The sequence below is a fragment of the Chiloscyllium plagiosum genome, unplaced genomic scaffold (genome assembly GCF_037043375.1).
Source record: "Chiloscyllium plagiosum isolate Xiang-an unplaced genomic scaffold, Cpla_swu_hap1 HiC_scaffold_24, whole genome shotgun sequence".
NCBI classification, from domain to species: Eukaryota; Metazoa; Chordata; class Chondrichthyes; order Orectolobiformes; family Hemiscylliidae; genus Chiloscyllium; species Chiloscyllium plagiosum.
The window spans coordinates 17,591,063-17,618,187 of record NW_028270162.1 but is presented as its reverse complement, the minus strand read 5'-3'; the positions used below and the strand labels follow the sequence as shown (position 1 = coordinate 17,618,187).

At 40.3% G+C, this 27,125-nt stretch overlaps 1 protein-coding gene across 4 annotated transcripts in view; it reads right to left on the bottom strand.

Moving 5' to 3' along the window:
- The window catches only part of LOC122562571 (protein phosphatase Slingshot homolog 1-like), a 118,571-nt gene that overhangs the window by 75,408 nt on the left and 16,038 nt on the right, over nucleotides 1-27,125 (bottom strand). For all 4 annotated transcript variants that reach the window (XM_087999950.1, XM_043715523.2, XM_043715522.2 and 1 more), the window contains exon 2: nucleotides 8,302-8,342. In XM_087999950.1, the coding sequence (XP_087856076.1) occupies nucleotides 8,302-8,342 (41 nt within the window). The remainder of the gene's footprint in view (nucleotides 1-8,301; nucleotides 8,343-27,125) is intronic.

Genomic DNA, 27,125 nt, shown 5'->3' with positions numbered 1-27,125 from the left:
TAAACAGCTCAAACCTCATGTCCCTACTTCTGTACTCAATTACCTCCCAAGAAACAACAATTTAATAGCCTTGCTAGTTCCTCGCCGAACCTGTATACTAACATTTTGCATATCACACAAAGATGAACAAATCCCTCTGCACCTCTGCAGAGAATTAGAAAGGGTGGACAGTGAAAGTCTTTTTCCTAGGATGATGACATCTACTTGTACAAAGGGGTATAGATGCAAATTGAGGGGTGATAGATTTAAGACAGGTGTCAGAGGCAGGTTCTTTACTCAGAGGGTAGTAAGGGCATGGAATGCCTGCTTGCCAATGTAGTTAACTTAGCCACATTAGAGCCATTTAAACAGTCCTTGGAGAAGCATATGGATGATGATGGGATAGTGTAGTGTGATGGGCTTAGATTAGTTCACAGGTTGGCGCAACATCGAGGGCCAAGGGCCTGTTCTGCACTGTATTATTCTATGTTGTGTACTTAGATTTCCAAAAGGCACTTGGTAAGGTGTCGCACCCTTGACGAATCCATGTTGACTATTTCCAATCAAATTGTTGTTTGCTAGATGATTATACATCCTCTTATAATCCCAATTTCCCAAACTTTTCCTATAACAGATGCAAGACTCACTGGTCTATAATTACCTGGATCATCTCTACTTCCCTTCTTGAATAAGGGCACAACATTTGCAATCCTCCTGTCCTCTGGTACTAAACCTGTAGATGATGACTCAGATCAAGGCCAAACTCTCCAACATCTCCTCCCTCGCTTCCAAGAGAATCCTCGGATAAATCCCATCCAGCCCAGGGGATTTGTCTACTTTGCTTCTAAAATTGATAACACCTCCTCCTCACTAATCTCAATCCTTTCAAGTCTAATATCCCACATCTCAGTCTTCTCCTCTACAATATTCTCCTTTTCCTGAGTGAAAACAGATGAGAAATATTCGTTTAGCACCCCTTCGATCTTCACAGGGTCCACACACAACTTCCCACTTCTGTCTTTGACAGGCCCTATTCCTACCCTACTCATCCTTTTATTCCTCACATACGTGTAGAAAGCTTTAGGGTTCTCCTTTATTCTGCCTGCTAAAGACTGCTCATGTCCTCTCCTTGCTCTTCTTAGCTCTCTCTTTAAATCCTTCCTAGCTATTCTGTAACTCTTCATCGCCTCATTTGAACCATCTCGTCTCAACGTCACATAATCTTCCCTTTTCCGCTTATCAAGAGATATAATTTCTTTGGTAAACCACGGTTCCCTTATCTTACCACTTCCTCTCTGCCTGACAGGGACATACCTATCATAGACACGCAATATCGGTTCCTTAAACCAGCTCCACGTTTCGACTGTCCCCATCCTCTGCATTTTGCTACCCCATTCTATGCATCCTAAGTCTCGCTTTAACATATTAAAATTTCCCTTCTCCCATCTATAAATTTTCCCCTGTGGCATGCATCTTTCCCCTTCCATCACTAAACTAAACATAACTGAATTATGGTCACTCTCTCCAACGTGCTCACCTATCACTAAATCAAACACCTGGCCTGGTTCATTACGAAGTACCAGATCCAGTGTGGCCTCCCTTCTTGTCGGTCCTTCGACATACTTTGTCAGGAAACTCTCCTATTCACACTGGACAAAATCCGATCCATCCGACGTACCAGAGTTATAGCATTTCCTGACATATAGTCTATGTTGGGGGAGTTAAAGTCTCCCATAACGACCACCCTGTTCCTTTCACTCCTGCCGAATCGATTTGCCAATCCTCTCCTCCACATCCCTGGCACTTTGTGGAGGCCTATAAAAAACTCCCAGCAGTGTGACCTCTCCTCTTCTGTTTCTAACCTCAGCCACCTCAGTAGACGAGTCCTCGTCAAAGCTCTTACAGCCACCGTTGTACTGTCCTTGACTAACAAAGCCACACCTCCCCTCAACATCCAGATTCCCCATTGTCCACACAATATTATTCATTCAAAGAATTCAAATAAATAGACGGAGAATTATTTCCATTTCACAAAACCAGGTTGACTCTGCCTAATTACCTCAAAACTTTTTAAAATGTTCTCCTAAAATGTCTTTAAAAATACATTCAAAAGTTTCCCTTTGATTGATGTTAAGCTATTGTACTTTCCTGCTTTCTGTTCCTCTTCCCTCTTGAAGAAAGATGTAACATTTGCTATTTTCCAATCTCATAGGATCTTCCCCAAAGCTTGACAATGCAAAATATCTGATCAATTCATCTGCTATCTCCTTATTTTCCATTATTAATTCCCAGACTCACTTTCTGTTGGACCAATGCTCACTTCATGAACTCTTTCCTTTTGAAAATATCTACAGAAACACTTAGTTCAAGGACAAACTGTCATTTACAACTGATCAAAACCCTGCTGCTGTTCATGTTTTTTTCTCCCCCCCAAGACACTTGGTGTTAGTGTGTTCCACAAAGGTTAAAAATTTCTGTATCTTCAAAAACGTCTTTCTGTAACCAATAAGTGACTATAGTTTCAGTTTTCCTTTGAATTGTAAAGGGTAAATGAATAATACAAACACTCATTCTCCAATTTGGATTTCCAAATAAAGTATGTATAGCCCTTCTAAAAATAGGCTTTTTTAAAAAAATGTTTGATACTATCTTTAGCTTCTTTTAGTTACCTATGGATGGTAACAGCCTAATTTACAAATTAACTTTATTCCCCCATGTTGTCATAGTTGCCCTTAACTAAGTTTCAAATACTCAGCTTGACTCAACTGCTATTGTGAATACATGCATCAGATACATCATTATATTGCCATTCACCCTGCTACTTCCATTTTCTAGTCTTCCTTTTAAAATTGAGTTGATAAAGGAAAATTTTGCTGTGAAATAGAAATAGGTCTCCTGCAGCACGATCTAACTGCTGCATAAACATGGTGGTTCAAACCCTAAATGTGATTCTATGAACTCCACTCCCTTTCCAATGAAGCCAACAACAACACCCAGAAGTTATAAATTGCATTATTAAACGTGGAAATAAACAAGTATTGTCATTAGGCACGTGATCTCAAAAGTTGTTCACTGTAATCTGTGCATTTGCTGGTAAAATAAATCAAAAACAGGAGGTGAAAATATTTTTGCACATTAGAAGTTACAGATTTTGTTTTTTAAGTGAACCTACGTAAGAGGTACATTCTGTACATGTGGCATTTTAAAAACAAAATTAGTGCACATGACTGGAATGATGTTACCACAGCCACAAATGCCAGCAATTTCCATTGGACAAACAGATTTGCTGTACATCTTTCCCCACCTAGTGGTTAACAAAAGAAATGCATTACAAATTCTACACAATTTTAGTGATTTATGGGACTTAAAACCATCAATATAAATGGAATTTCAGGAAGACATTTGAAATTGTCCCACATAATGGGTTTCAACTTTATGTAGTAACTTATGAGTACGGAGAAATACATCAAAATAGCCTTGCAACCTGTTAATTGGTAGACAAGAATGAGTAGTACTGCATGAGCAAATATCAAGTGAGCAGGCCCTGTTAAGGATATATATTAGTTGTCGTATTAATTTAGAATATCATTGACTCAACATATGTCTACATATTGGGCTTTATAGAGAAAACACTTCAAAGCACAGCAGACTGGATATGCAAGCCCTCCTGTAGCACAGTAGTAGCGTACCTACTCCAGAACCTGGGCCTCCCAGTTTAAGTCCCACCAGGGCTTCCTGATTGGACCATATTAACAGCCCCAATCAGGGATCTCCTATGAGGTCCACCTGGCTGACCTAATTAAAATTACTAGTGACTACATGTGTTGTTGTTTCACAAAAGCAGATTGTATATATTTAAATAGTTTAAAACCTTTTTATTCTTTGCCTGAGCAAATTATGTTCGCAATAAACTAATTATGTAGTTTTTTTTAGATTACGTAGTGTGTGGAAACAGGCCCTTCGGCCCAACAAGTCCACACCGACCCTCCGAAGAGCAACCGACCCAGACTCATTCCCCTACATTTACCCCTTCACCTAACAATGGGCAATTTAGCATGGCCAATTCACCTAACCTGCACATTCTTGTGCATAGTTGTTGTGCAAGGAATGTGGCTGACTTATTTTTAATACAGTTATCATAAGGGACTTTAACTTCCCCAACATTGACTGGAAACGCTATAACTCTAATATGTCAGACGGATCAATTTTTGTCCATGGTGTTTAAGAGGGTTTCCTGGCACAGTATGTCGAAATGCTGACAAGAAACCACACTGGATCTGGGGCTTGGTAATGAACCAGACAAGGTGTTTGATTTAGTAGCAGGTGAGCACTTTGGAATCAGTGACCATAATTTGGTTGTGTTTCGTTTAACGACGGAAAGAGGTAGATACAGGGGAACCTCGATTATCCGAATGTGATAGGCGGGCACTATTTCATTCAGATAATCAATTATTCAGTTAATCAATTAATTGCCTTTCCTTTGGGGCTTGGAGTTTTTAAAGTCGGCTCCCCATTCAGGAGACTGCAGCAGCACAGCGCGCACAAGGCCCCACCCCATCGCCCCCAACCCCATCCAACGCCGAACCCGCCCCCAACCCCGTCCAATGCCAAACCTGCCCCCAACCCCCTGCACTAAGCCGTCCAACACCGCCCCCAAGCCCCCACCCTCTTCCAACACCAATCCCCCACCCCCAACCCCGTCCAACACCCCACCCGCTCCGGTACAACATCGCTTCTGCCCCCAAACCCGACCTCCCCCGTCCCCAACCCCATGCATTGCCGCACCCCACCCCCCACCCCCCAACCTCATACACATCCACACCCTCTCCAGGGCAGCTGGACTGGACATCAACAAGCTGCCTTTGTGGGGTATGTCTCCAAATAGCGCAAACACAGCCACAGCCACAGCCACACACAACTTTTTGACAGGTTCCACCTTTGCCCTGTAAAGGACAATGTTAGAGAGATTATGTGGGGAAGGGGGGTTTCGGGTACACCCCTGTGTAGAAATCCAGGGAAAGTATGGGGAGAGACGGCGGGCAGACAGACAGACAGACAGTCATTTGGAGACGGTGCCTGTTTAATCACTGTAAACAAAAGACGTGATCACTGTTGGAAACACGTCTTTAATGAAGTGTTTCCATTGGGACTTCGAGATCTCCTTCGGATAATCGGTATTCAGATAATTGAGGTTCCTCTGTACATGTCACAGGACAATTATAATGCGATTACGCAAGATTTAGGATGCATAGAATGGGGTAGCAAAATGCAGGGCATGGGGACAAATAGAAATGTGGAGCTGGTTTGAGGAACCGATATTGCGTGTCTCTGATAGGTATGTCCCTGTCAGGCAGAGAGGAAGTGGTAAGGTAAGGAAACCGTGGTTTACCAAAGAAATTGCAGCTCTTGCTAAGCGAAAGGAGGAGGCTTATGTGATGTTGAGACAAGATAGTTCAAATGAGGCGATGGAGAGTTACAGAATAGCTAGGAAGGATTTAAAGAGAGAGCTAAGAAGAGCAAGGAGAGGACATGAGCAGTCTTTAGCAGGCAGAATAAAGGAGAACCCTAAAGCTTTCTACACGTATGTGAGGAATAAAAGGATGAGTAGGGTAGGAATAGGGCCTGTCAAAGACAGAAGTGGGAAGTTGTGTGTGGACCCTGTGAAGATCGGAGGGGTGCTAAACGAATATTTCTCATCTGTTTTCACTCAGGAAAAGGAGAATATTGTAGAGGAGAAGACTGAGAGGTGGGATATTAGACTTGAAAGGATTGGAGGTGTTATCAATTTTAGAAGCAAAGTAGACAAGTCCCCTGGGCTGGATGGGATTTATCCGAGGATTCTCTCGGAAGCTAGGGAGGAAATGTTGGAGAGTTTGGCCTTGATCTGAGTCATCGTTGTCTACAGGTTTAGTACCAGAAGACTGGAGGACTGCAAATGTTGTGCCCTTATTCAAGAAGGGCAGTAGAGATGACCCAGGCTTTGTGCTATAGACCAGTGAGGTTTGCGTCTGTTGCAGGAAAAGTTTGGGAAAGGATTATAAGAGACAGGATGTATAATCAGCTAGCAAGCAAAAATTCGATTGCAGGTTGTCAACATGGTTTCGTCAAGGGCAGGTCATGTCTCACAAACCTCACTGAATTTTTTTGAGAAGGTGACCAAGCATGTGGATGAGGTTAGGACAGCTGAAGTGGTATACATGGTCTTCAGTAAACCCTTTGATGAGGTTCCACATGGCAGGCTGTTGGAGAAAATACGGAGTCTTGGGATTGAAGGTGATTTAGCAGTTTGGACTAGGAACTAGCTTTCTGTAAGAAGGCAACGAGTGGTGGTTGATGGAAAATATTCAGCCTGCAGTGCATTTACTACTTAAGGCAGAATACTGGGTGAATGGAAAGATTCTTGGTAGTGTGGATATGCAGAGGGATCTTGGAGAGGGATTGAGTTCTAGAGCCATAATGTCATGCTGCAACTGTACAAAATGCTATTGCGACCTCACTTGGAATATAGTGTACAGTTCTGGTCACCCCATTACAGGAAAGGTGTGGAAGCATTGGAAAGAAGCAGAGGAGATTTTAGGATGTTGCCTGGTCTGGAGTGAAGGTCTTATGAGGAAAGGTTGAGAGACGGGTCTGTTCTCAGTAAAAAGAAGGTGGCTAAAATGGGATTTGATAGAGACATATAAGATGATCAGAGGATTAGATAGGGTAGACAGTGAAAGTATTGTTCCTCGGATAATGATGTCAGCTTGTACGAGTGGGCATAGCTACAAATTGAGGGGTGATAGATTTAAGACAGATGTTAGAGGCAGGTTCTTTACTCAGAGTGGTAACATCGTGGAATGTCCTGCCTGACAATGTAGTTAACTCAGCCAAATTAGGGTCATTTAAACAATACTTGGATAAGCACATGGATGATGATGGGATAGTGTAGGGGGAAATGAGCTTAGATTAGTTCACAGGACCAAAGTGCCTGTTTTGCGCTGTATTGTTCTATGTACTATACTAAACAATACAATACAGTCAGATGTATTTAATTTGCAAATTCACTTCCCTTTTTAAATTCAAATTTTACTGTGACTATTAGAGGAGTGGGACAAGGAAAATAATCAGTTCTCTTCTCCCACTTCAAACCATAACACCACTTAACCAGAAGACTGCTACAAAGTAGGTGCCTTTGATGTTTTTTCATCAACTGTCATGATTTATAAAGCTGACAATCAAGACTTTCCAACTTTGTCAAGATGTTGACTGCTGTCAAGGATTGTCATTGTTCTTAAATCTAATACCTACTTCCTCCTTTATTTCTCTCTTGCTCTCCTTCTCTCAATTTTAACAGTCACCAACGAGTGTTCTAGTTTCTCCCTCTTAGGCGCCCAAAGATTTTTATAAATAATTTGGAGAAAGGAGTTGCACCCAAAAGGTTCATAATAGACAATACCAAATTGGGAGCAATGGCAATGAAGAATGTCAGATTAAGGAAGCGCAAAAGCTTTTGACAAATGAGCAAACAAATGAAGCCATTTAATGAAAGGAATGAAATCTGCCAATATTTTGGAAGCGCGTGTTAAACTGAAACACTGAACTGGATAAATTCAATCTTTAAAATTATAAATGGCTGGATAAATTATAGCTTAGAGGAGAAAGTGAGGAGTGCAGATGCTGGAGATCAGAGCTGGAAATGTGTTGCTGGAAAAGCGCAGCAGGTCAGGCAGCATCCAGGGAACAGGAGAATCGACGTTTCGGGCATAAGCCCTTCTTCAGGAATTATAGCTTAAGCTATCTAGGAAATATAAATTGAAACTATGCATCCTAATTTAGTTCAGTCATTTGCAGTCAATTCTCCTTAAAATTGTATTTAACATTTCAAAAAAACTTTTAAGCCCCAAAATTTGTGTATTAACAGAATTTGAAAGAAACAAATGTGCAGACAATGGAAACTGTAGGACACATAAATTAAGACAGTTATGGACAGAGATACTACTTTATGGTCAAAGAATAACACTAGTCTATTTAATAAATCAAATGCTTACAGATATTTTGGAGATTGAAACCCCAGTTTCATGTTTCGTTACTTAGAATCAATTATTTAAAATAACTGAACTCCTGCATTTATTACTCAGGACTTTACATTTCATTTACAGTTGGTATTAAAATATTTTTTAAAAATTTGATCACAGGTAATAGATTGAAGATATAAATGGTTGAAAATAAAATTTCAAGATAAACCTTTTGGAACCAGCTTTTCAGTGTTTGAGTGAAAAGTAAACACCACAAAGATCAACATACAGGAAATAAGTTATACAGTGCAGATCTAACAATTACCTCTGTTGTTGTAATCTACGATCATCATCACTTCCACCCTCCTGTTAAAAAAAAAGAAAAAAGTAACCAAGTTTCAAATTTCAACTTTGGTGATACAACAAAATGATTAAACTTGAACATAGGCAAGTCCATAGTTTTGTGGGGCAATAAGAAGTTAGTATTTGCTTAATGAAGAAGCCTACTCTGAAGACTGAGTTTGTGGAAATCCATTAGTCCTTCAATAAATACACAGAAGTCAAGTATATCAAAGCACTTCCGATTTTCCAAATTTACAGACCTCTTCCTGTAAAAATATTGACTCTACAACATAGTGAGTGTTTTTCCATTTCCTCTGATCTCCAAATGAGCTAAAAAACAGTAGCTTAATTTAATGGATACTTTTGTGCTATAAAATTAGAAAGTTCACCTGAAGCAGCACAAAATCATTTCACATTAGTGGCTTACAGACAGGCATATTCCAATCTGGATTTATATTGTGTGTCTCAGAGATAAAAACCATCAGAGCATCAAATTGAATTCTGCAAAATTAAAATCCCCATGAACAAAAGAGTTTAGAACCAATGAGAAAAAAGTATCCTTTGATCAGGACATGGTATTTTACATTCTCTCATATGGATTACGGAAATTTGATGCAGGTTTTCTGAATAAAGGTTAGAAAAATCCATTTTTTAAAAAAAAAGTCATTAATGACGCTGAGGAAATATTGCAAAGAGCTTGACATTACGATTTACCTATCTAATCATGTAGGGCAACTTCTTTATTTTGGAAGTCAAACTGGTTTACACACATGGGAAACTGATGAAAACAGAACCCAAAGAACTGCAGTTGCTGGAAATCAGAAACAAAAATAGAAGCAATTGTTGCAAGAACTCAACAGGTCTGGCAGCATCTGTAGAGAGAAAGCAGAGGTAATATTTCGGGTCCAGTGACCCTTCAGAAATAGGAAACTTCAGAACTGGGAAATTGATGACTGATTTTTTCCAACATGCCACTTCACTTTTCCCATGAGTCCGCATCCTTTCAGATACTCTCTTCAGAGACTCATTTCCTAATGTCCCTGTAGCCTTTTACATCCTTTGAAATTAAAAAATCATGGCAAATTATTCAAGTCAGTAAAAATTACAAACCGGTGAGAAATAACCTGTTGTTTTTCTGAGAGCCCACTTGCATTGCTGGTTTCAACCAGATTCATACCTTTTATATGGAAAAGGCAAATCAAATGTAAAATGGCTTCAGACCTTAGAATTCCTGAAATTGTCTTAAAATTACTATTTGAGAGTGATAGTGCTATAGGCATCAAGATGCTGAAAACTAAACTATCAGGGCTGGAAACCTTACTGACATGAACCTAGTGATGAAAAATTATTTCAAAGAAAATTTACAATTAATCCACTATCGTAGTGGTGATGCAACTGAACTCGTCTTCAAGACAGCTAGAGTTTAGATCAGAGTGGTGCTGGAAAAGAACAGCAGGCCAGGCAGCATCCGAGGAGCAGGAAAATCGAAGTTTTGGGCAAAAGCCCTTCATCAGGAATAGAAGCAGGGAGGGGGCTGGGGAAAATGTAGCAAGAGTACAATAGGTGAATAGGGGTGGGGATGGAGGTGATAGGTCAGAGGGAGTGGAAAGGTAGGAAGGGAGATTGGCAGGTAGGACAGGTCATGCGGATGGTGCTGAGCTGGGGTAAGGTGGGGGAGGGGAAATGAGGAAACTGGCGGTCGACATTGATACCCTGGGGTTGAAATGTTCTGAGGCAGAAGATGAGGCATTCTTCTTTAAGGCGTCGGGTGGTAAGGGAGTGGCGGTGGAGGCGGCCCAGGACCTGCTACCTTCCCCCACCCTCCTCTCTGACCTGCCACCTCCATCCCCACCCCCATTGACCTATTGTACTCTTTGCTACCTTCTCCCCAGCCATGCCCCCTCTCCCCCATTTATCTCTCCATCCTGGAGGCTCCCTGCTTCTATTCCTGATGAAGGGCTTTTGCCTGAAACGTCGATTTTCCTGCTCCTCGGATGCTGTCTGGCCTGCTGTTCTTTTCTAGCACCACTCTGGTTTTCAGCATCTGCAGTCCTCACTTTTACCTTCAAGACAGCTCGGCTAATGCTCTGGAAAGAGTTAAAAATCACACACCACCAGGATATAGTCCAACAGGTTTAACTGGAAGCACTAGCTTTCGGAGCGTCGCTCCTTCATCAGGTGGTTGTGGAGGACACAATTATAAAACACACAATTTATAGCAAAAGTTTATAATGTGATGTAATTGAAATTATACATTGAAAAATATCTTGATTGTTTGTTGAGTCTTTCATCTGTCAGAATACCAAGAGAGTTTCACTTCTTTCATATGTAAATCACAAAACTTAAAGTTACATTGTCGGGTTAACTGTAACAATTGGTGTCAGCCAGATACTATGATGAAGGTGTTAGCTTTCTGTGTTCCCTGTCTGTGTCATAGTTTAGACGGATTCTAAACTAAAAAGTGAGTTAACAGTCTTACATGAATTCATGCAGTTTTTGAGCAAAGTACAATGTAACTCTGCAAGTAGAAATTCACCCCATACAAACGTATGTGTGTGCATATGGGTTTGTGTGTGTCTGGGGTGGGGGGTTGTGAGTGTGAGAGAGAGCAAGAGAGAAAGAGCGATGTGTGTATGTGTATGTATGTGAGTGTAGAATGTCTAAATCCATGAGAGGGTGCATTTGTGAGCGTGGGAGTGAGTGTGTCTGTAGGAGTGTGTTTGTGTGTGTGTGTGTGTGTGTGTGTCTGGAGTGGGGTTTGTGAGTGTCTGTGAGAGCAAAAGTGTATCTGTGTGTGTGTGAGAGTGTAAAGTGGTCTAAGTCTGTGAGAGGATGCGTATGAGCGTCTGGGAGTGTGTGTGTCTGTAGGAATATGTGCACGTCTGTGTATATGTGTGTCTGTGTATTGTGTGTGTAGGAGTGCATGTGCGTTCGCGCGTCTATAGGAGTGTCTGTGCGTATAGTGCAATGTAGTGTGACATGAACTCAAGGTCCCAGTTGAGGCTCTCCCTATGAGTACGGAACTTAGCTATCAGCCTCTGCTCAGCCACCTTTCGCTGCTGCCTGTCCCGAAGTCCGTCATGGAGGATGGTCACCCGAAGGTCCGAGGTCGAATGTCCTGGACCATTGAAGTGTTCCCCAACCGGGAGGGAACGCTCCTGTCTGTTGATTGTTATGCGGTTCCCATTCATCCGGTGCCATAGCTTTTGCTCTGGAAAGATGGATTTAAGTCCACTCCTCCCATGATGGAATTTAAATTAAATTCATAAAAATAAGGAACTAAAAGCTAATCTCAGAAATAATGACAATTAAATTGTCATAAATTGTTGGAAAAATCCATCTAGTTCACTAATTGTCCTTTCAGGAAAGAAATCTGTCAGTCATTCTTACCTCATCTGGACTAAATCTGACTCCAGATACACAGTAATGGGGTTGACTCTGAATTGGTCTACTAAGTCACTGAGTTCCAAAGCAATTAGGTAGAGGCAAGAAATGCCCACCCTGCCAGTGACACTCTTATCTCATGAAAGAATAAGAATGCGTTTTAAGCTAACCTCAAGTCAAAAGATAACCCATTTTATCTAAAACAGTGATGATCAAGATACAGAATTGAATTTAAGGCGATTAGGAAAGCCTGAAGTAGAGAAGTGGGTGAAGTTGGGTGCACATTACCAAGGTAAAGGTCAACTTCGCGAAGGTAAGTAAGGAGGATTCTAATTTGTGAATCTAAGAACCATCAGACTACATTTGACAAGACGTTCTTGCAATTTGTCTGTGTAGATGGGGTTATGGTTTGCATAAGAGGTTGTGATATGCATGGAGTTGTACTAAATTATGCCTTTGAGTTTTTCCTGCTTGTGTTTTCAGGAAATGTTCGACAAAAAACTTTACAGAAATCTACATTTGTATATTTTAATATATATTACAAAACTAAATATTACAATTAGGTATTCTTTAAATTAGGCACCTAAGTAGCCAATATTAGTGCATAAAATGTTTAAAGTTCAAAAGACAAGAGACACAAATATTCCAAGGAAGTGGTAAGCACAAAGGCGTTAGTTTATTCATTGAAGACAATGAATCTAATCTTACTTGGCTAATGCCCCAACCTTTAATCATGAGCCTAAAAAGCTTAAATTTTGGAGTAGTCCAACTTTGGGTGCAGATTTGGTAGCTCAACAAGAATTTGTGAGAACACCAAAACTCTGATCACTACAATCCTTTCCCAAAATTGCCATGGGGTAGATGATCCAACCAGCATTTTTGATAAACGGAACTTGTATTTTGTCTGTATTCCAGAAATAAAAGCTTGTTTTGAACAAACAAAAATCTGATTGTTAGGTAGTTCTATTGCACATCCTTGGTGTTACTGTTCACTGCATTTCAAGGGCAAATGCACACTACATTTGTCTGACCAGCCTAGTGATAACTGGAGTCATTAACACAATATTCAAAACTTAGTCACATTAAGACATTAATTGTTTAACAAGATGGAACCACTATTTTCAGCTGGTAATTTACTTAGCTCCAAATTTCAGTAACAAAAGTAGCCAAATCTTGTATATATGCTTATATGATTAAAAAGCTGCAACATTCGAATCTGCACACTGGTATGAATTTCAAAGAATTTCAGAGACAGCTATCAGGACACAGTCGATTCTATTGCTTGTCCCAATCTTTTATTTTATCCATTACATGAAAGTACGCATAAATGATTTAGCCACAAGTTATTATTAGCACTGAAGATCACAAAGGATAAGTCTTAAAATGATAGTACTTACTTCAAATGATACTTTCTTACTTCAAATAGGAAACAATACAATACTAATCATGACAAAAAAAGCTTTTACTCAAGATAGTTTGGAATACAAGGAAACGCATCCTTGCATAATACTGAAAATTAAAATGCAATTTGTAAGCTAAATACTGTAAGAGCAAGAGCTGCTTTGTGCTACTACAGTCATGTCAAGTAGTATTAGCAAAACTACTTGTTAACTTGCTTAAGGATCCAGTAGGCAAGATTAGTCCCGGGTGATAATGCATATTAATTGATTCACCTCGCTGATTTGGAAACAGAAAAACTGTGGTGGTTATACTAATAACAAAGCTTGATTAAAAAAGAAAAGATAAAATATCTGCAGACGCTGGAATCCAAAATAGACAGGCAGGAAGCTGGAAGAAGGGTTACAGCTGAAACACCAACTTCTCCACCTCCTGATGCCATCTGATTTGCTGTGTTCTTCCAGTCTCCTGCCTGTCTATTTTGGTTAAAAAAAATAAAGCAGGTATGTATTGATAGAGAATGTGAGAGAAGCAAATTTGCACATTATGGAAACTGTAGGAAACTAATTTTTTTTCTCCAAAAATAGTAATTGAGTGAGAAACTTAGCAGGTGTGGAAGCATCTGTAGAGAGAAAGTACAGTTAATGTTTCAAGTAGAGAAGTGGGTGAAGTTGGGTGCGCATTACCAAGGTAAAGGTCAACTTTGCTAATGTAAATAAGGAAGATTCTAATTTATGATTCTAAGAACAGTCAGACTGCATTTGACAAGATATTCTTGCAATTTGTCTGTGTCGATGTGATTGCGTGGACTTGTTTGCTGAGCTGGTGGGTTTTCTGCAAACATTTCATTGTTTTGCTAGGTGACATCATTAGTTTGCATATAGGGTTGTGATATGCATGGAGTTATACTAAATTATGCCTTTGAGCACTGAAGTCCAGCTGTCCTTCTTCAGAACTTTAGTTTCTCCAGCAATATCTGTTTTTGTTTCATATTTCCAGCAAGTGCAGTTCTTTGTTTTAAGATTTTTTTTAAAGTGGACTGATTTCCTAATAATATGCAGCAAGGCAAACAAAACTAAATTAAAATACACAGCTTGCCTTGCCTAAAATGCTTATCAGTAAGTAACTGTGCTTGTTAACAAGATCTGCACAAAGCTAAGTAGAAAATTTGGAATCGCTGAAACCTGACCAGAAAACAGACCTATGTTTTGTATGATGAGCAGGGAATCATGAACAGCATATTTCTATTGCTTATAAGGTGCAAACCCAAAGGGCAAAGGCAACTAGAAAGCTGTATATATTAGCAAAGTAGTTGAAAATAAATGAGAAAATGCAACGTCTTAGGTTTATGTAGAACTAATGAGTAACATACCAAGTGGGGAAAGAAGATAAGACAGGCAATTCTAACAGTTAAAAGCCCCTCTACATCATCCAGAATGAGTTAAGTACTTCATATTTGGAAAATAACAACAATGATTATTTGAATAGCTAGTTGGCAGAAAGAGATGCTGAAATTACAGAGCTTTGATTTATTTGCAAAGGAAGATATTTGTTTTTAAAAAGAAACTAAAAATGTTCAGTTTCACATGGAATGGGAAAATGAATGTTTGCTCACAACTATAAAATATATAAGCGTTTGCTTTATATATCATCAAAGTACATCGCAAAGTAAAAAGGACAATTTGGAATAGCCACACAATTAGCACAGTATATTCAAGATATTTCCTTGAACAGCATGTTTTGGACAAATAATGTTGATGCATTGAAAGCTGTTTTTGAAAGCACAACACAGTCACTTTTTTCTCTACCAGCAGAAGGTAAGGCCTTCGCTGAAGCATCATGCCATGTTTGCCACCTTGTGGCAAAACACAAACCATTCACAGATGGCAAAGTATTTAAAGAAACAAAGACTAAAGTGTTCTTGAGAAGATTTGTAGCTCAGGTTGTGGATGAAGCGTGGACTTGTTTGCTGAGCTGGTGGGTTTTCTGCAAACATTTCATTGTTTTGCTAGGTGACATCATTAGTGCATCTTTGATAAGGTGGTCTGTCCCACCTGGTATTTATATCTATTTGTTGGTACTTACAGTTCTGTATCCGATTGGTTTATATTCGGGGTCCAATTCAATGAGTCAATTGATTAAGTTCCAGATGGAGTGTCAGGCTTCAAGAAATTATCTAACATGTCTGTTTTGCCTGGCTAGGATGGTTACATCATCCCAGTTGAATTTGTGTCCTACGACGTTATCTGTGTGGTTGAAAATGAATGCGTGCTGGCCCTATCTGGCAGTAGCAAGCTGATGTATGTACACTTGTATGGTCGGTTTTCTTCCTGTTTGATCCATGTAGTATTTTCCACAATCTTTGCAGGGTATCTTGTAGATAGTGTCTGCCCTGTTGGAAGCAGGGATCAGGTCTTTAACGTTTTGGAGGAGTTGGTGGAAGGTGTTTACTGGTTTGTGGGCCACTAAGATTCCCATGGGTCTGAGTAGTTGAGTACCTCTGATACATCTTAAATGTATGGTAAGGTAGCTATCTGGTTGTGTATAGTGTTTTCTGGGTTTGTCCTGTAAGCACCGGAGGATAGGGCTGTTAGAACATTACAGCACAGTACAGGCCCTTCAGCCCTCGATGTTGCACCGACCTATGAAACCAATCTGAAGCCCATCTAACCTACACAATTCCATTTTCGTCCATATGACTATCCAATTACCATTTAAATGCCCTTGAAGTTGGCAAGTCTACAACTACTGGAAGCACTGCATTCCATGCCCCTACTATTCTGAGTAAAGAAACTACTTCTGACAACTGTCCTATATCTATCACCCCTCGATTTAAAGCTATGCGCCCTTGTGCTAGCCATCACCTTCCGAGGAAAGAGGCTCTCACTGTCCACCGTATCTAACCCTCTGACTATCAATTAAGTCACCTCTCAACTTTCCCTCTTATGAAAACAGCCTCAAGTCCCTCAGCCTTTCCTCGTAAGAGCTTCCCTCCATATCAGGCAACATCCTAGTAAATATCCTCTGCACCCTTTCCAAAACTTCCACATCCTTCCTATAAAGCGGTGAGTAGAACTGTACGCAATACTCCAACTGTGGCTGCATCACTGTTTTGTACAGCTTCAGTATGACTTCATGGTTCTGAAACTCAATCCCTCTACTAATAAAAGCTAACACACCATATGCCTCCTTAAGAATCCTATCAACTCGGATGGCAACTTTCAGAAATGTACATGGACACAGAGGTCTCTGCTCATCTACAATACCAAGAATCCGACCATTACCCCAGTACTCCGCATTCCTGTTGCTCCTTCCAAAGTGAATCACCTCACACTTTTCTGCATTAAACTCCATTCGCCACCTCTCAGCCCAGCTCTGAAGCTTATCCATGTCCCTCTGTAACCTTCAACATCCTTCAGCACTATCCACAACTCTACTGATCTTCATGTCATCTGCAAATTTACTAACCCAACCTTCTATACCCTCATCCAGGTTGTTTTTAAAAAGGGCAAAGAGCAGTGGACCCAAAATTAGATACTTGTGGTACACCACCAGTAACTGAACTCTAGGAGGAACATTTCCCAGCAACCACCACCTTTCACATCACCAATTTCTAATCCAAACTGCTGAATCACCCTCAATCTCATGCCTCTGTATTTCGTGCAATATCCTACCATGGAGAACCTTATCAAATGCCTTACTGAAATCTATATACACCACATCAACAGCTTTACCCTCATCCACCTGTTTGGTCATCCTCTCAAAGAACTCAATAAGGTTTGTGAGGCATGACCTACCTTTCACAAAACCGTGTTGACTATCCCTAATCAACTTTTTCCTTTCTAGATAATTATAAATGCTATCTCTTATAACCTTTTCCAACACTTTACCCACAACCAAAGTAAGGCTCACTGGTCTATAATTACCATGGTTGTCTCTACTCCCCTTCTTGAACAAGGGAACAACATTTGCTATCCCTCAGTCTTCTGGCACTATTCCTGGAGACAATGATGACATAAAGATCAATGTTAAAGGATCGGCAATCTCCTCCCTGGCTTCCCAGAGAATCCTAGGATAAGTCCCATCCTCCCCAGGGGACTTATCTATTTTTGCACTTTCCAGAATTGCTAACACCTCCTCCTTGTGAACCTCAATCCTATCTAGTCTAGTACCCTGTATATCTATTCTCCTCGACAACATTGTCTTTTTCAAGAGTGAATACTGATGAAAAATATTCATTTAGCACTTCCCATATCTCCTCTGACTCCACACAACTTCCCACTGCTGCCCTTGATTGGGCCTAATCTTTCTCAAGACATTCTCCAATTCCTGATATACCTATAGAAAGCTTTAGGATTTTCCTTCATCCCATCTGCCAATAACTTCTCATGTCCCCTCCTGGCTCTTCTTCACTCTTTAGGTCTTTCCTGGCTAACCTGTAACTCTCAAGCACCCTGAGTCTTCACATCTCATTCTTCTTCCTCTTGACAAGAAATTCAACTTCCTTAGTAAACCATAGCTCCCATTCTTGACAAGTTCCTCCCTGCTTGACAGGTACATATTTATCAAGGACCTGCAGTAGCTGTTCCTTGAATAAGCACCACATTTCAATTGTGCCCATCTCCAGTAGTTTCCTTCCCCATCCTATGTATCCTAAATCTTACCTAATTGCATCGTAGTTGCCTTTCCCCCAGCTATAACTCTTGCCCTGCAGTATATATCTATCCTTCTCCATTGCTAAAGTAAACACACCCGAACTGTGGTCACTATCACCAAAGTGCTCACCTACCTTCAAATCTATTACCTGGTCAGGTTCATTACCCAGTACCAAATCTAATGTGACCTCGCCCCTTGTTGGCCTGACTAACTAGTGTGTCAGGAAACCTTCCTGCACACATTGGTCAAAAACTGACCCAACTAAAGTGCTTGAATTATAGTATTCCCAGTCAACTGTTGGGGTACCCATTTCGTTTACGCAACTGGTAGAAACCCAGCACCACACCAATGATATCCTCACTGGGATAAAGTTCACTGAAGAAGAGGATAACAACAGCAGACTCCCCTTCCTGGACATATTAGTGGAATACATACCTTTATTGGTGAATTCCAGACCAGAGTGTACAGGAAGAACACCCAGATTGACCAGATAGTGAACTATAACAGCAACCACCCCAACACTCACAAGTGGAGCTGCATTAAGGCATTATTTAAACATGCAAGCACACACTGTAGCAGCCCAGAGCTCCAGAATTGATAGATTAGATATTGATTAGATACCCCGACAGTGGAAACAGGCCCTTCAGCCCAACAAGTTCACACCGACCCTCCGAAGAGTAACCCACCCAGACCCATTTCCCTCTGACTAATGCACATAACACTATGGGCAATTTAGCATGGCCAATTCACCCGACCTGCACATCTTGGGAAAGAAACCAGAGCAACCGGAGGAAACCCATGCAGACACCAGGAGAATGTGCAAACTCCACACAGACAGTCGCCCAAGGCTGGAATCGTACCTGGGTCCCTGGCACTGCAAGGCAGCAGTGCTAACCAGAAGGTGGAACAGAAACGCCTACTCAAAGGATTTAAATGAACCAGGTACCCAACAGCACCATTCTCTAGTACTTACGGAACAAATCTAAAGAAGAAAACACTACACAACCAGACACGATAGCGACCATACATCAAAGACATATCAGAGATAACTACCCAACTACTCAGACCGCTGGGAATCTTAGTGGCCCACAAACTAGTAAACATCTTCCACCAGCTCCTCAAAAACGTTACAGACGCGATGCCGACATCCAAAAAAACACATGCTAACTACAAGATGCCCTGCAAAGACTGTGGAAAACACTACATAGGTCAAACAGGAAGAAAACTGAACATACAACTGCACAAACATCAGCTCGCTACTGCCAGACATGACTAACACTCACGTTTCCAACCAGACAATGAAGGATACAAATTCAACTGAGACTTTTGCCTAGCACAGGCAAAACAGAGACATGTCAGAGAATTTCTTGAAGTTTGGCACTCCAACCAGAACTTTGAGTTGGACCCTGTATACAAACCATTCAGATACAAAACCGGAAATACCAACAAACCAGGTGGGACAGATCACCAACACCTAATCAAAGACGCACTGATGACGTCACATTGGGAGGCAACGAAACATTTGCAGAAAAACACAACGGCTCGGCGAGTAAATCCACAACTTCAATGACTGTAGCCTCTGACTCTTTATTCAAAGATTTAAACCAAAGAAGAAATCAGAGCATGTTACTTGGTACTTCTACAGCATCAAGACAAGATTAATCTTTAGCCAAGGAGGTCTTTCAGGACCATGAATGCTGCTCACTGCAGTTCAACGGATCTATATGATCAATACTTTCTGAGGGATCTTCTCACCCTTTTGACGCTGAGAGAGAAAAGGGGTGAAGATATCCACAAGTTCAAAACACGTGCAACTCAAGCAATTGGCATTCATCACAACAGATGGTGCACAAGCCATACCAGGCATAAATTTGTCGCATTTTGAAGAAATGATCCTGATTTTCTCTTTTTTTTGTCAATTACTACTACATAATCACCAGCAAGTAAAAGTTATGGACTTTTCTCATGAAATGGAAGCTAAGATTGTAAACCCTGTTCAAGCAAGTGCCCTTTTGCATCTCGTTTAAATTCTTGCACAACAAACTTTATGCTGACAATGGTGAACTAATCCTCCATGCTAATGTGAGGTGATTAAGACAAGGGAAGATTCTGAAAAGGTATTGATATCTAATGACAAAAAACATCACTTCTTTAAAAATCAAAGATTGAAGTATGCAATGAGCTATCAGGAAGTATGTGGATTCTCGACTTTGGATTCATTATGACATAAATGTTAAAATTGAATGTGACGAACTTGAACTGCAGAGAAAGGACAGACATCACATTTACGAACAGTCCTTCAATAAATTTAAATTGAAACTGGATCTGTGGTTCGCCCAATTAAAAAAAAAACATTTTACACTTCCTGAATTTGGAGAAAATACTAGAAACTAAATCAAACATAAAAAATGGTTCCATTCAAATACCTAAGTGCAACAGAGGAACTTAGCAGAGGAATTCAATGGGCAACTTCAGGCTTAGATGTAATAGAACAAATTGCCAATCTTGCCTTAAATCCATTCCTTCAAGTAGACATTAATTCGTTAGCTATCAAATTCTATCAAGTGTTTGAGTTATAAAGCAGTGGAGTGGATATGGAGATAATTTGTATACAAAATTATATGGAGCTGAAAGTCAGATTGTGAGTCAATAAAGATTATCAAGTCCAAACTGCATCCGTCACACTGATAGACATTTTATGATTAGTATCTCGAACTGTTACCTCTCTCCCCTGACTTTAAGGCAATGGTCAATAATGTTTAGTCACAGGTGATTAGAAGAAAAGAATTAATAATTATATATACTTGGTTTTAGATTTATGTAGCATTAAAAATAAACTGTTTATTCTATATTGTCTTAAGTGTAGATCCTGGGTGAAACTTAAATTCCAACAATGATCTTGTGCTTCAAAAGGGTGAAGACTCAAGCTCTAGAAGAAATAAAAGAAAAATAACTTATAGACAGTGGTCTAGAAAGGAAAAACATATGCTGTAGAACTGTGGGGAAAAAGCAGGCCGGTGGGATTAACTGGTAGCTTTTTTGGAGCAACAGCATAATTGTACAGGGCTAAAAGGCTTCTTTCTATGCTGTACAATTTAAAGTATTAAACTGTAATAAAACTTCCACATCATTATAAGCATATAAAACTGTAAAAACATTGAACTCAGATTTCTCCAGTTTCCTCATTTCCCCTCCCCCCACCTTGTCTCAGTCAAATTCCTCGAACTCAGCACCGCCTTCCTAACCTGCAATCTTCTTCCTGACTTCTCCGCCCCCACCTCATTCCGGCCTATCACCCTCACCTTGACCTCCTTCCACCTATTGCATTTCCAACGCCCCTCCCCCAAGTCCCTCCTCCCTACCTTTTATCTTAGCCTGCTGGACACACTTTCCCCATTCCTGAAGAAGGGCTTATGCCCGAAACGTCGATTCTCCTGTTCCTTGGATGCTGCCTGACCTGCTGCGCTTTTCCAGCAACACATTTTCAGCTCTGATCTCCAGCACCTGCAGTCCTCACTTTCTCCTGTAAAAACACCCATGCCCAGATGAGATGCTGTTGCAGGCAAGGGCGGAGATAATAGGGGCCTTGACAATTTTCAAGTATCTTCTGGGCACAGGAGAGGTGCTAGCACAGGGACCAGGTTTTGGTTCTGCTCTCGGGCAGTTGTCTGTGTGGAGTCTGCGCGGGTTTCCTTCCACGATACGGGGATGTGCCAGTCAAACATAGGTCAGAGTTTAAAATCAGTAGTAGGCAACATTTTGGATAAAATTCAAAGGCACAGAATTAAGCTCCATTTGGAGTTACAAGGATTAATCAAGGATAGCCAGCATCTCTTTACCACAGGAAGATCAGAATTAAAGACCCCTGGAAAACAGTAACCTTAACATGACAGAATTTAGCATTCAGTTTAAGGGGGCAGAACATGGGTTGAAAACAACTGTGCTATGCTTAAACAAGGGTAACTACAAAGAAATGTGGGCAGAACTAGCTAAAGTGGACAGAGAAAGGAATTTAGTAGCACAGACAGTTGAAGAACAATGTCAGACATTTTTTAAAAAAATACTTCATGGCTCACACCATAGATATATCCAGTGAGGAAGGAGATAACTTACCTGGTTAACCATGGTTGGCTTAAGATTTTCATCAAATCGAAAGAAAACATATACAATGTGGCAAAGATTAGTGGCAGGCCACAGGATGAGGAAGGGTTTGGAAAGTTTAGAACAAAAAACAATAATGAAGATTTTGGTAATATGTTGATTTTGTGCCTAATTTGAGTAGAATGCACTGTATCCACTATAGAGGCTATACCCTAAATCAACTTGTTACAAAAACAAAAGGTGGCAAGGTCAACAGAATGCCAGGCAGCCTTTGAAATGCTGAAAACAATTTTGACAAATTAACCTGCATTAACTGCACCTAACTTTAGCAAACTGTTTAAACTAGCAGCAGACACTGGCATTTGGGGACTGAAGCAGTTCTCTTATAGGATGAGAAGGCTGGAATGGAGAAACCAATGGGTTATTTTTCCAAGAACTTGAATCAACATCAGAAAAGATATTTCCCTATAGAAAGGGAGGCATTTGTGGCGTTGGCAGCTCTTCGACACTTTGAAATTTGAGGCTTTGGTTTTTATGAATCATTGTCCGTGAACTTTTAAATTCTGAAATTGTTCTGTTAGAGTTCATTATTGCAACCTTTCAATATAGAAATTGTACAAATTTTTCAGGATTAAAAAACATTATTGCTGATGCTTTATCCGGACTGTAAACTATTGAAACTTAAAGAAAGTAACCAAGGAAGCTGCATAGCGATTAAAAGTTCAGAGGGAGGAATAATTCAGAGGCTGTGAGCTTTGTGTCTCGTTTGTTATTATGTTACTTACTTTGTCATGAAATGAATTATTGATCCAGTCAGGGAGGCCTGCCTGACAGAAAACAGGAGTGGGTCAACTGCTACCCCTCTTCCGCGGTTATGTTAGAGCCCGGGTGTCTCTGGAGAAGAAGCACGTGGTGTCCACCAACACCCTTGAGTTATTCATGGAGAGGTGGACGCCACAGGGAGTGGAGTGTATTATTTACCCGTCCAATTCTATTTTGATTTAATCCCTGCCCTCCCCTTCACTGTTTGATCATGCAGCATTGCCCTTTGATGTGAAGGGCGCTGCTTGTCACTGGCCACTTGGGTGTTTCTTCCTGGTGGTGGAAATTGAATAAAGATTCGTGCACCTTGTGTCTTTCACTGTGTCTCACACCTGCACACACACAACATGGGTGCGAGGGGAAAAATAAACACTACCGCAGTTGGGCGGTAGTGTGGGGGTAATGGAAAAAAAAACAGGAGAGACCGAGTTTCTGTTCAGTCTGAGAGCTGGCTCTGAAGGAGCTGGATCAGTGTCAAGGACTCTCCATGTGTAAGTAAAAGGTGACTTGGTGACAGGCTACCAGCCTCTGTGGAGTTATTTCAGTTCCTATGATATTATGATGTATAATCTGCAGAGGAAAATCTTCCTCAACAGCTACTTTGGAAATAATTGTAACAGCAGTTACTGCTTTGTCTCAGAGCCTTTGATATGCCATGTTAAGAAGGAGATTGGGGTGAACGTCTACAGGAGGAAGAGAAACCACTTCTTGCAGAGGGTTATTTTCTTAACAGAAAACCAACAAGTCCACAACCAATGAAAATCAAAAAGAGAGAGAGAGAGCAAAGCACAGTAGCACTGTTCAAAAGCTTTTCTCAAAACGCACTGTCCGCTTTAAAATCCTTAACAGAACTGGTTTCCCCATTTTTTTTGCCTCTGTCTTATCTCTCTCTAATCTGTGATCAACTGACTAATCTGCCCTTGATAGACCACCTTGGTGCTAAAATGTCTGTACTATACTTAGGGCAATAATTAAACTGCAAATATCTTTCTAGACCAGTTCACCTAAACAAATAGCAATTCACTTATATTCTCCTCCTTTCCAAAACAAGCTGTCGCACAAAGTTTAAAGTTCAATTCTCAACTTCAACTCTCGGTTCCAATGCAAAAAATAAAGATTAACAGCCCCAATCAAGGAACTCAGTGTATGAAGTAGACCTAGCTGACCTCATTACAATCACTGCAGAAACATTCTAATCTTGTTTCAGTTTTATGAAAGACTGACACATCGTAATAGGGTGGAAGTAGCTAATTAGAGTCATAGAGATGTAACAGACCCTTCGGTCCAACTCATCCATGCCGACCAGATATCCCAACCCAATCTAGTCCCACCTGCCAGCACCCGGCCCATATCCCTCCAAACCCTTCCTATTCATATGCCCATCAAAATACCTCTTAAATGTTGCAATTGTACTAGCCTCCACCACTAGCTCTGGCAGCTCATTCCATGCATGTAGGTACGCACTCCGCTGTCCAGCAATACATGAATTCAAACTGCAAAGGCAGTAACTGTGCAGGTTCACTGCTCTGTCAGTTTCTTTCTCTCTCTCCTGCACTGACCTCACCATGTGCTTCCTTCTTCTCCCTTTTAAAACTGCTGTTGTTTTGACTTTTTTTTTAAAAAGTTCCAAAAAAATGCAACAGCATATAAAACAGTAATTGCTGCTCCTGGAATTCGAGGAAATCGCCTCCAGCACCTGAAATACCTCAAAAAAAAGGAGCAGCTGTTACAGCCAGAAACTTTCCCCGTCCTCCATCTTAGATTATCCAGAATCCTGCTTTAAAAAAGCAATGAGTCAGCAATTAAATATTTTGCGATATTTATGTTAATTGATTTTAATTTGGTTGAAACCTTAACGGACAAGCCTTTTTGATGTTATTTGTAAAATGGGACAATCTACATATAATCATAGGTCAGAATTTTCATGGACTTGCTCCCTACAGCTTGGGTTAGTTTGTAATTTGCAAGATTGGGTGGGAAAGTTCCATTTTGGGATCCGCTGATGGAGGCTGAGGGGTGACCTTTGTAGAGGCATTTAAACTCATAAGGGACATAGATAGGGTGAATAGACAGTCTTTTTTTTCCTGTGGGGAGGAGGTATCTAAGATTAGAGGGTATAACTAGAGGGTAAATCTTTCTCCATGACCCTTGATATAATTAGGGTCATAGGGAAAGATTTAAAAAGGATTTGAGAGGAGGGTAACATTTTCATGCAGAGAGTGATGCATGTATAGAATGAGCTGCTAGAGGAAGTGATGGAATTTGGTACAATTATAACATTTAAAATGATTTGTATATGAATAGGAAGGGTTTAGAGGGATAAGGTCCAAATGCTAGAAAATGGGACCAGATTTTATTGAGAATATCTGGTCTGCGTGAACGACCTGGACCAAAAGGTCTGATGCTGTGCTGTATGATTCCATGACTCTAACTGCAGCTCTTACTATCATGCACTGGCAAACATCTGACATCAGACACTTAAATCTGAGACATTTATAACAATCTGTACAGAAAAGATGGTAACCTGTTACATGCTGTAAGTGATTGCAGCATTGGACTGTACAATTAAAGGACATTCCATTTTAAACCTCCTGAGGTTCCAGTATTCTCTGCCCAATAATTATATTCCTATAGTAATTAGCGAACATTTGTGACTGACTAAAAGACTCAACGGGGCTCTTTCAAATGAGCTTATCTGATCTCTTGCTTAAGGAATGCTTCAAAGTACAAGAGCAATAAATGTGTCAAGGAGGTTCTTTAAACCCATATAATGAACTAATCATTTAAATACTGAAAATAATTTTCTCTTTTCATTTGTAAGTAAAAAGTACTTCCTGACAGATCCAAACCCTCAAGCACATTACATTTTCCCATAAAATCTATTTTTACCTAACATATTACTGCTTGGTCCATGTAATTTTGAGTGAAAATTAAGTTTATTGCAAAAAAATGCACATTTGATAGTAACTTAGAAAATATTCAAAGGTGCTTCGTGGAGGTACATTCAGATGAACATTATTGTCAATGTGATGACAGATGTCCACATATTTGGTCTTGAAGCAGAATTTAAATAGGACCTTAAAAACAATAAACTGATTTATACAGGAAAATCAAGAATGTGAGCCTTTAGCCTCCTCTGCCATTGGATATGGGAAACATGGATGAGAGAAGCACCAGTCAGAGGAATGAAAAGTTTGTCAGGGGATTATATAAGTTTACACAGGTTGGAAAGGATAGGCCCCCTGTGAAGGTATTAAAGAAATGTATGAAAATGTTACATATAAGTTACTGTGAGATCAAGAGCCATTATAGGCCAGTAACGCCAGGAGCAACTTTTCAGCAGAATTTGTTGCAGAGTAGGATAAAGGGAACAAAGCTTTTGATTAACTGCCACTTACAGAAATAGAGAATGAGTAGCCATAAAAGTTTGGGAGTTGACAAATCTGGATTACAAAGTTAAAAATCACACAACACCAGGTTATAGTCCAACAGGTTTAATTGGAAGCACTAGCTTTCGGAGCATCGCTCCTTCATCACCAAGCCGAATCTGACAAAGACATCAAAGTGTAACACAAGTTAATGCAGACAGTGTTACTGAGGTGTAAGTAGGAAGTCCTTGCGATGGAAAGGGTGCTTGATTGGAAGTTCAGTTAGACATTAAACAGGATGTTAAGACTGCAAACAGTCTGGATTGACCCAAGGCAGCAGTTTGGGACAGGGATGGAATTCAGAATATCAAATATCCTCTGAAATTCCATGAGATCATGACTGAACCTCAATAACTTTGCTGCCTTTTCACCATATCCTCGATTCCTTTAATGATTACAAATCTAACCATCTCAGCTATGAATATCCTTCAAGTTCCAATCTTGGGAAAGAAGTTCACAGATTCACTATCCTCAGAAGAAATTTGTCCTCATTTCTGTTCTAACTAGTGAACCCTTACTCTGAGATTATGTCCTCAACTTCTACACTCACCAAAAAGTAGAAACAACATCTCCATTTCTATGTTGTCAAGTCAATCTTGTACAAAACATTAAGGTCAGCTCTCATTCTTTTAAACCCCAACGAATATAGACCCAACTTACTCAAACTCTCCTCATATGAATATCCCTCAATAACTACAAATAAACCAAGTGAACATTCTCTGTACTGCCTCCAATGTCAGTATAGTATATGGTGACCAAAGCTTCTCACAATATTCCAGGTTTAGGCCAAATAGTGCCTTATAGAGTTTTAGAATGACTCCATTCCCTGTAAAATAAAGGCCACAAAAGGCCGACGTTCATTTGCTCTCCTGATTAACTGTTGAATGTGTATGCTAGTTCTTTTGTGATTTATGCACAAGGACCTCCAAATCTCTCTGTGCTATAAACAGTCTTTCTCCACATAAATAAGTTAAATCCACTATTATTTCTACCAATACACAACCTCACATTCTCCCAC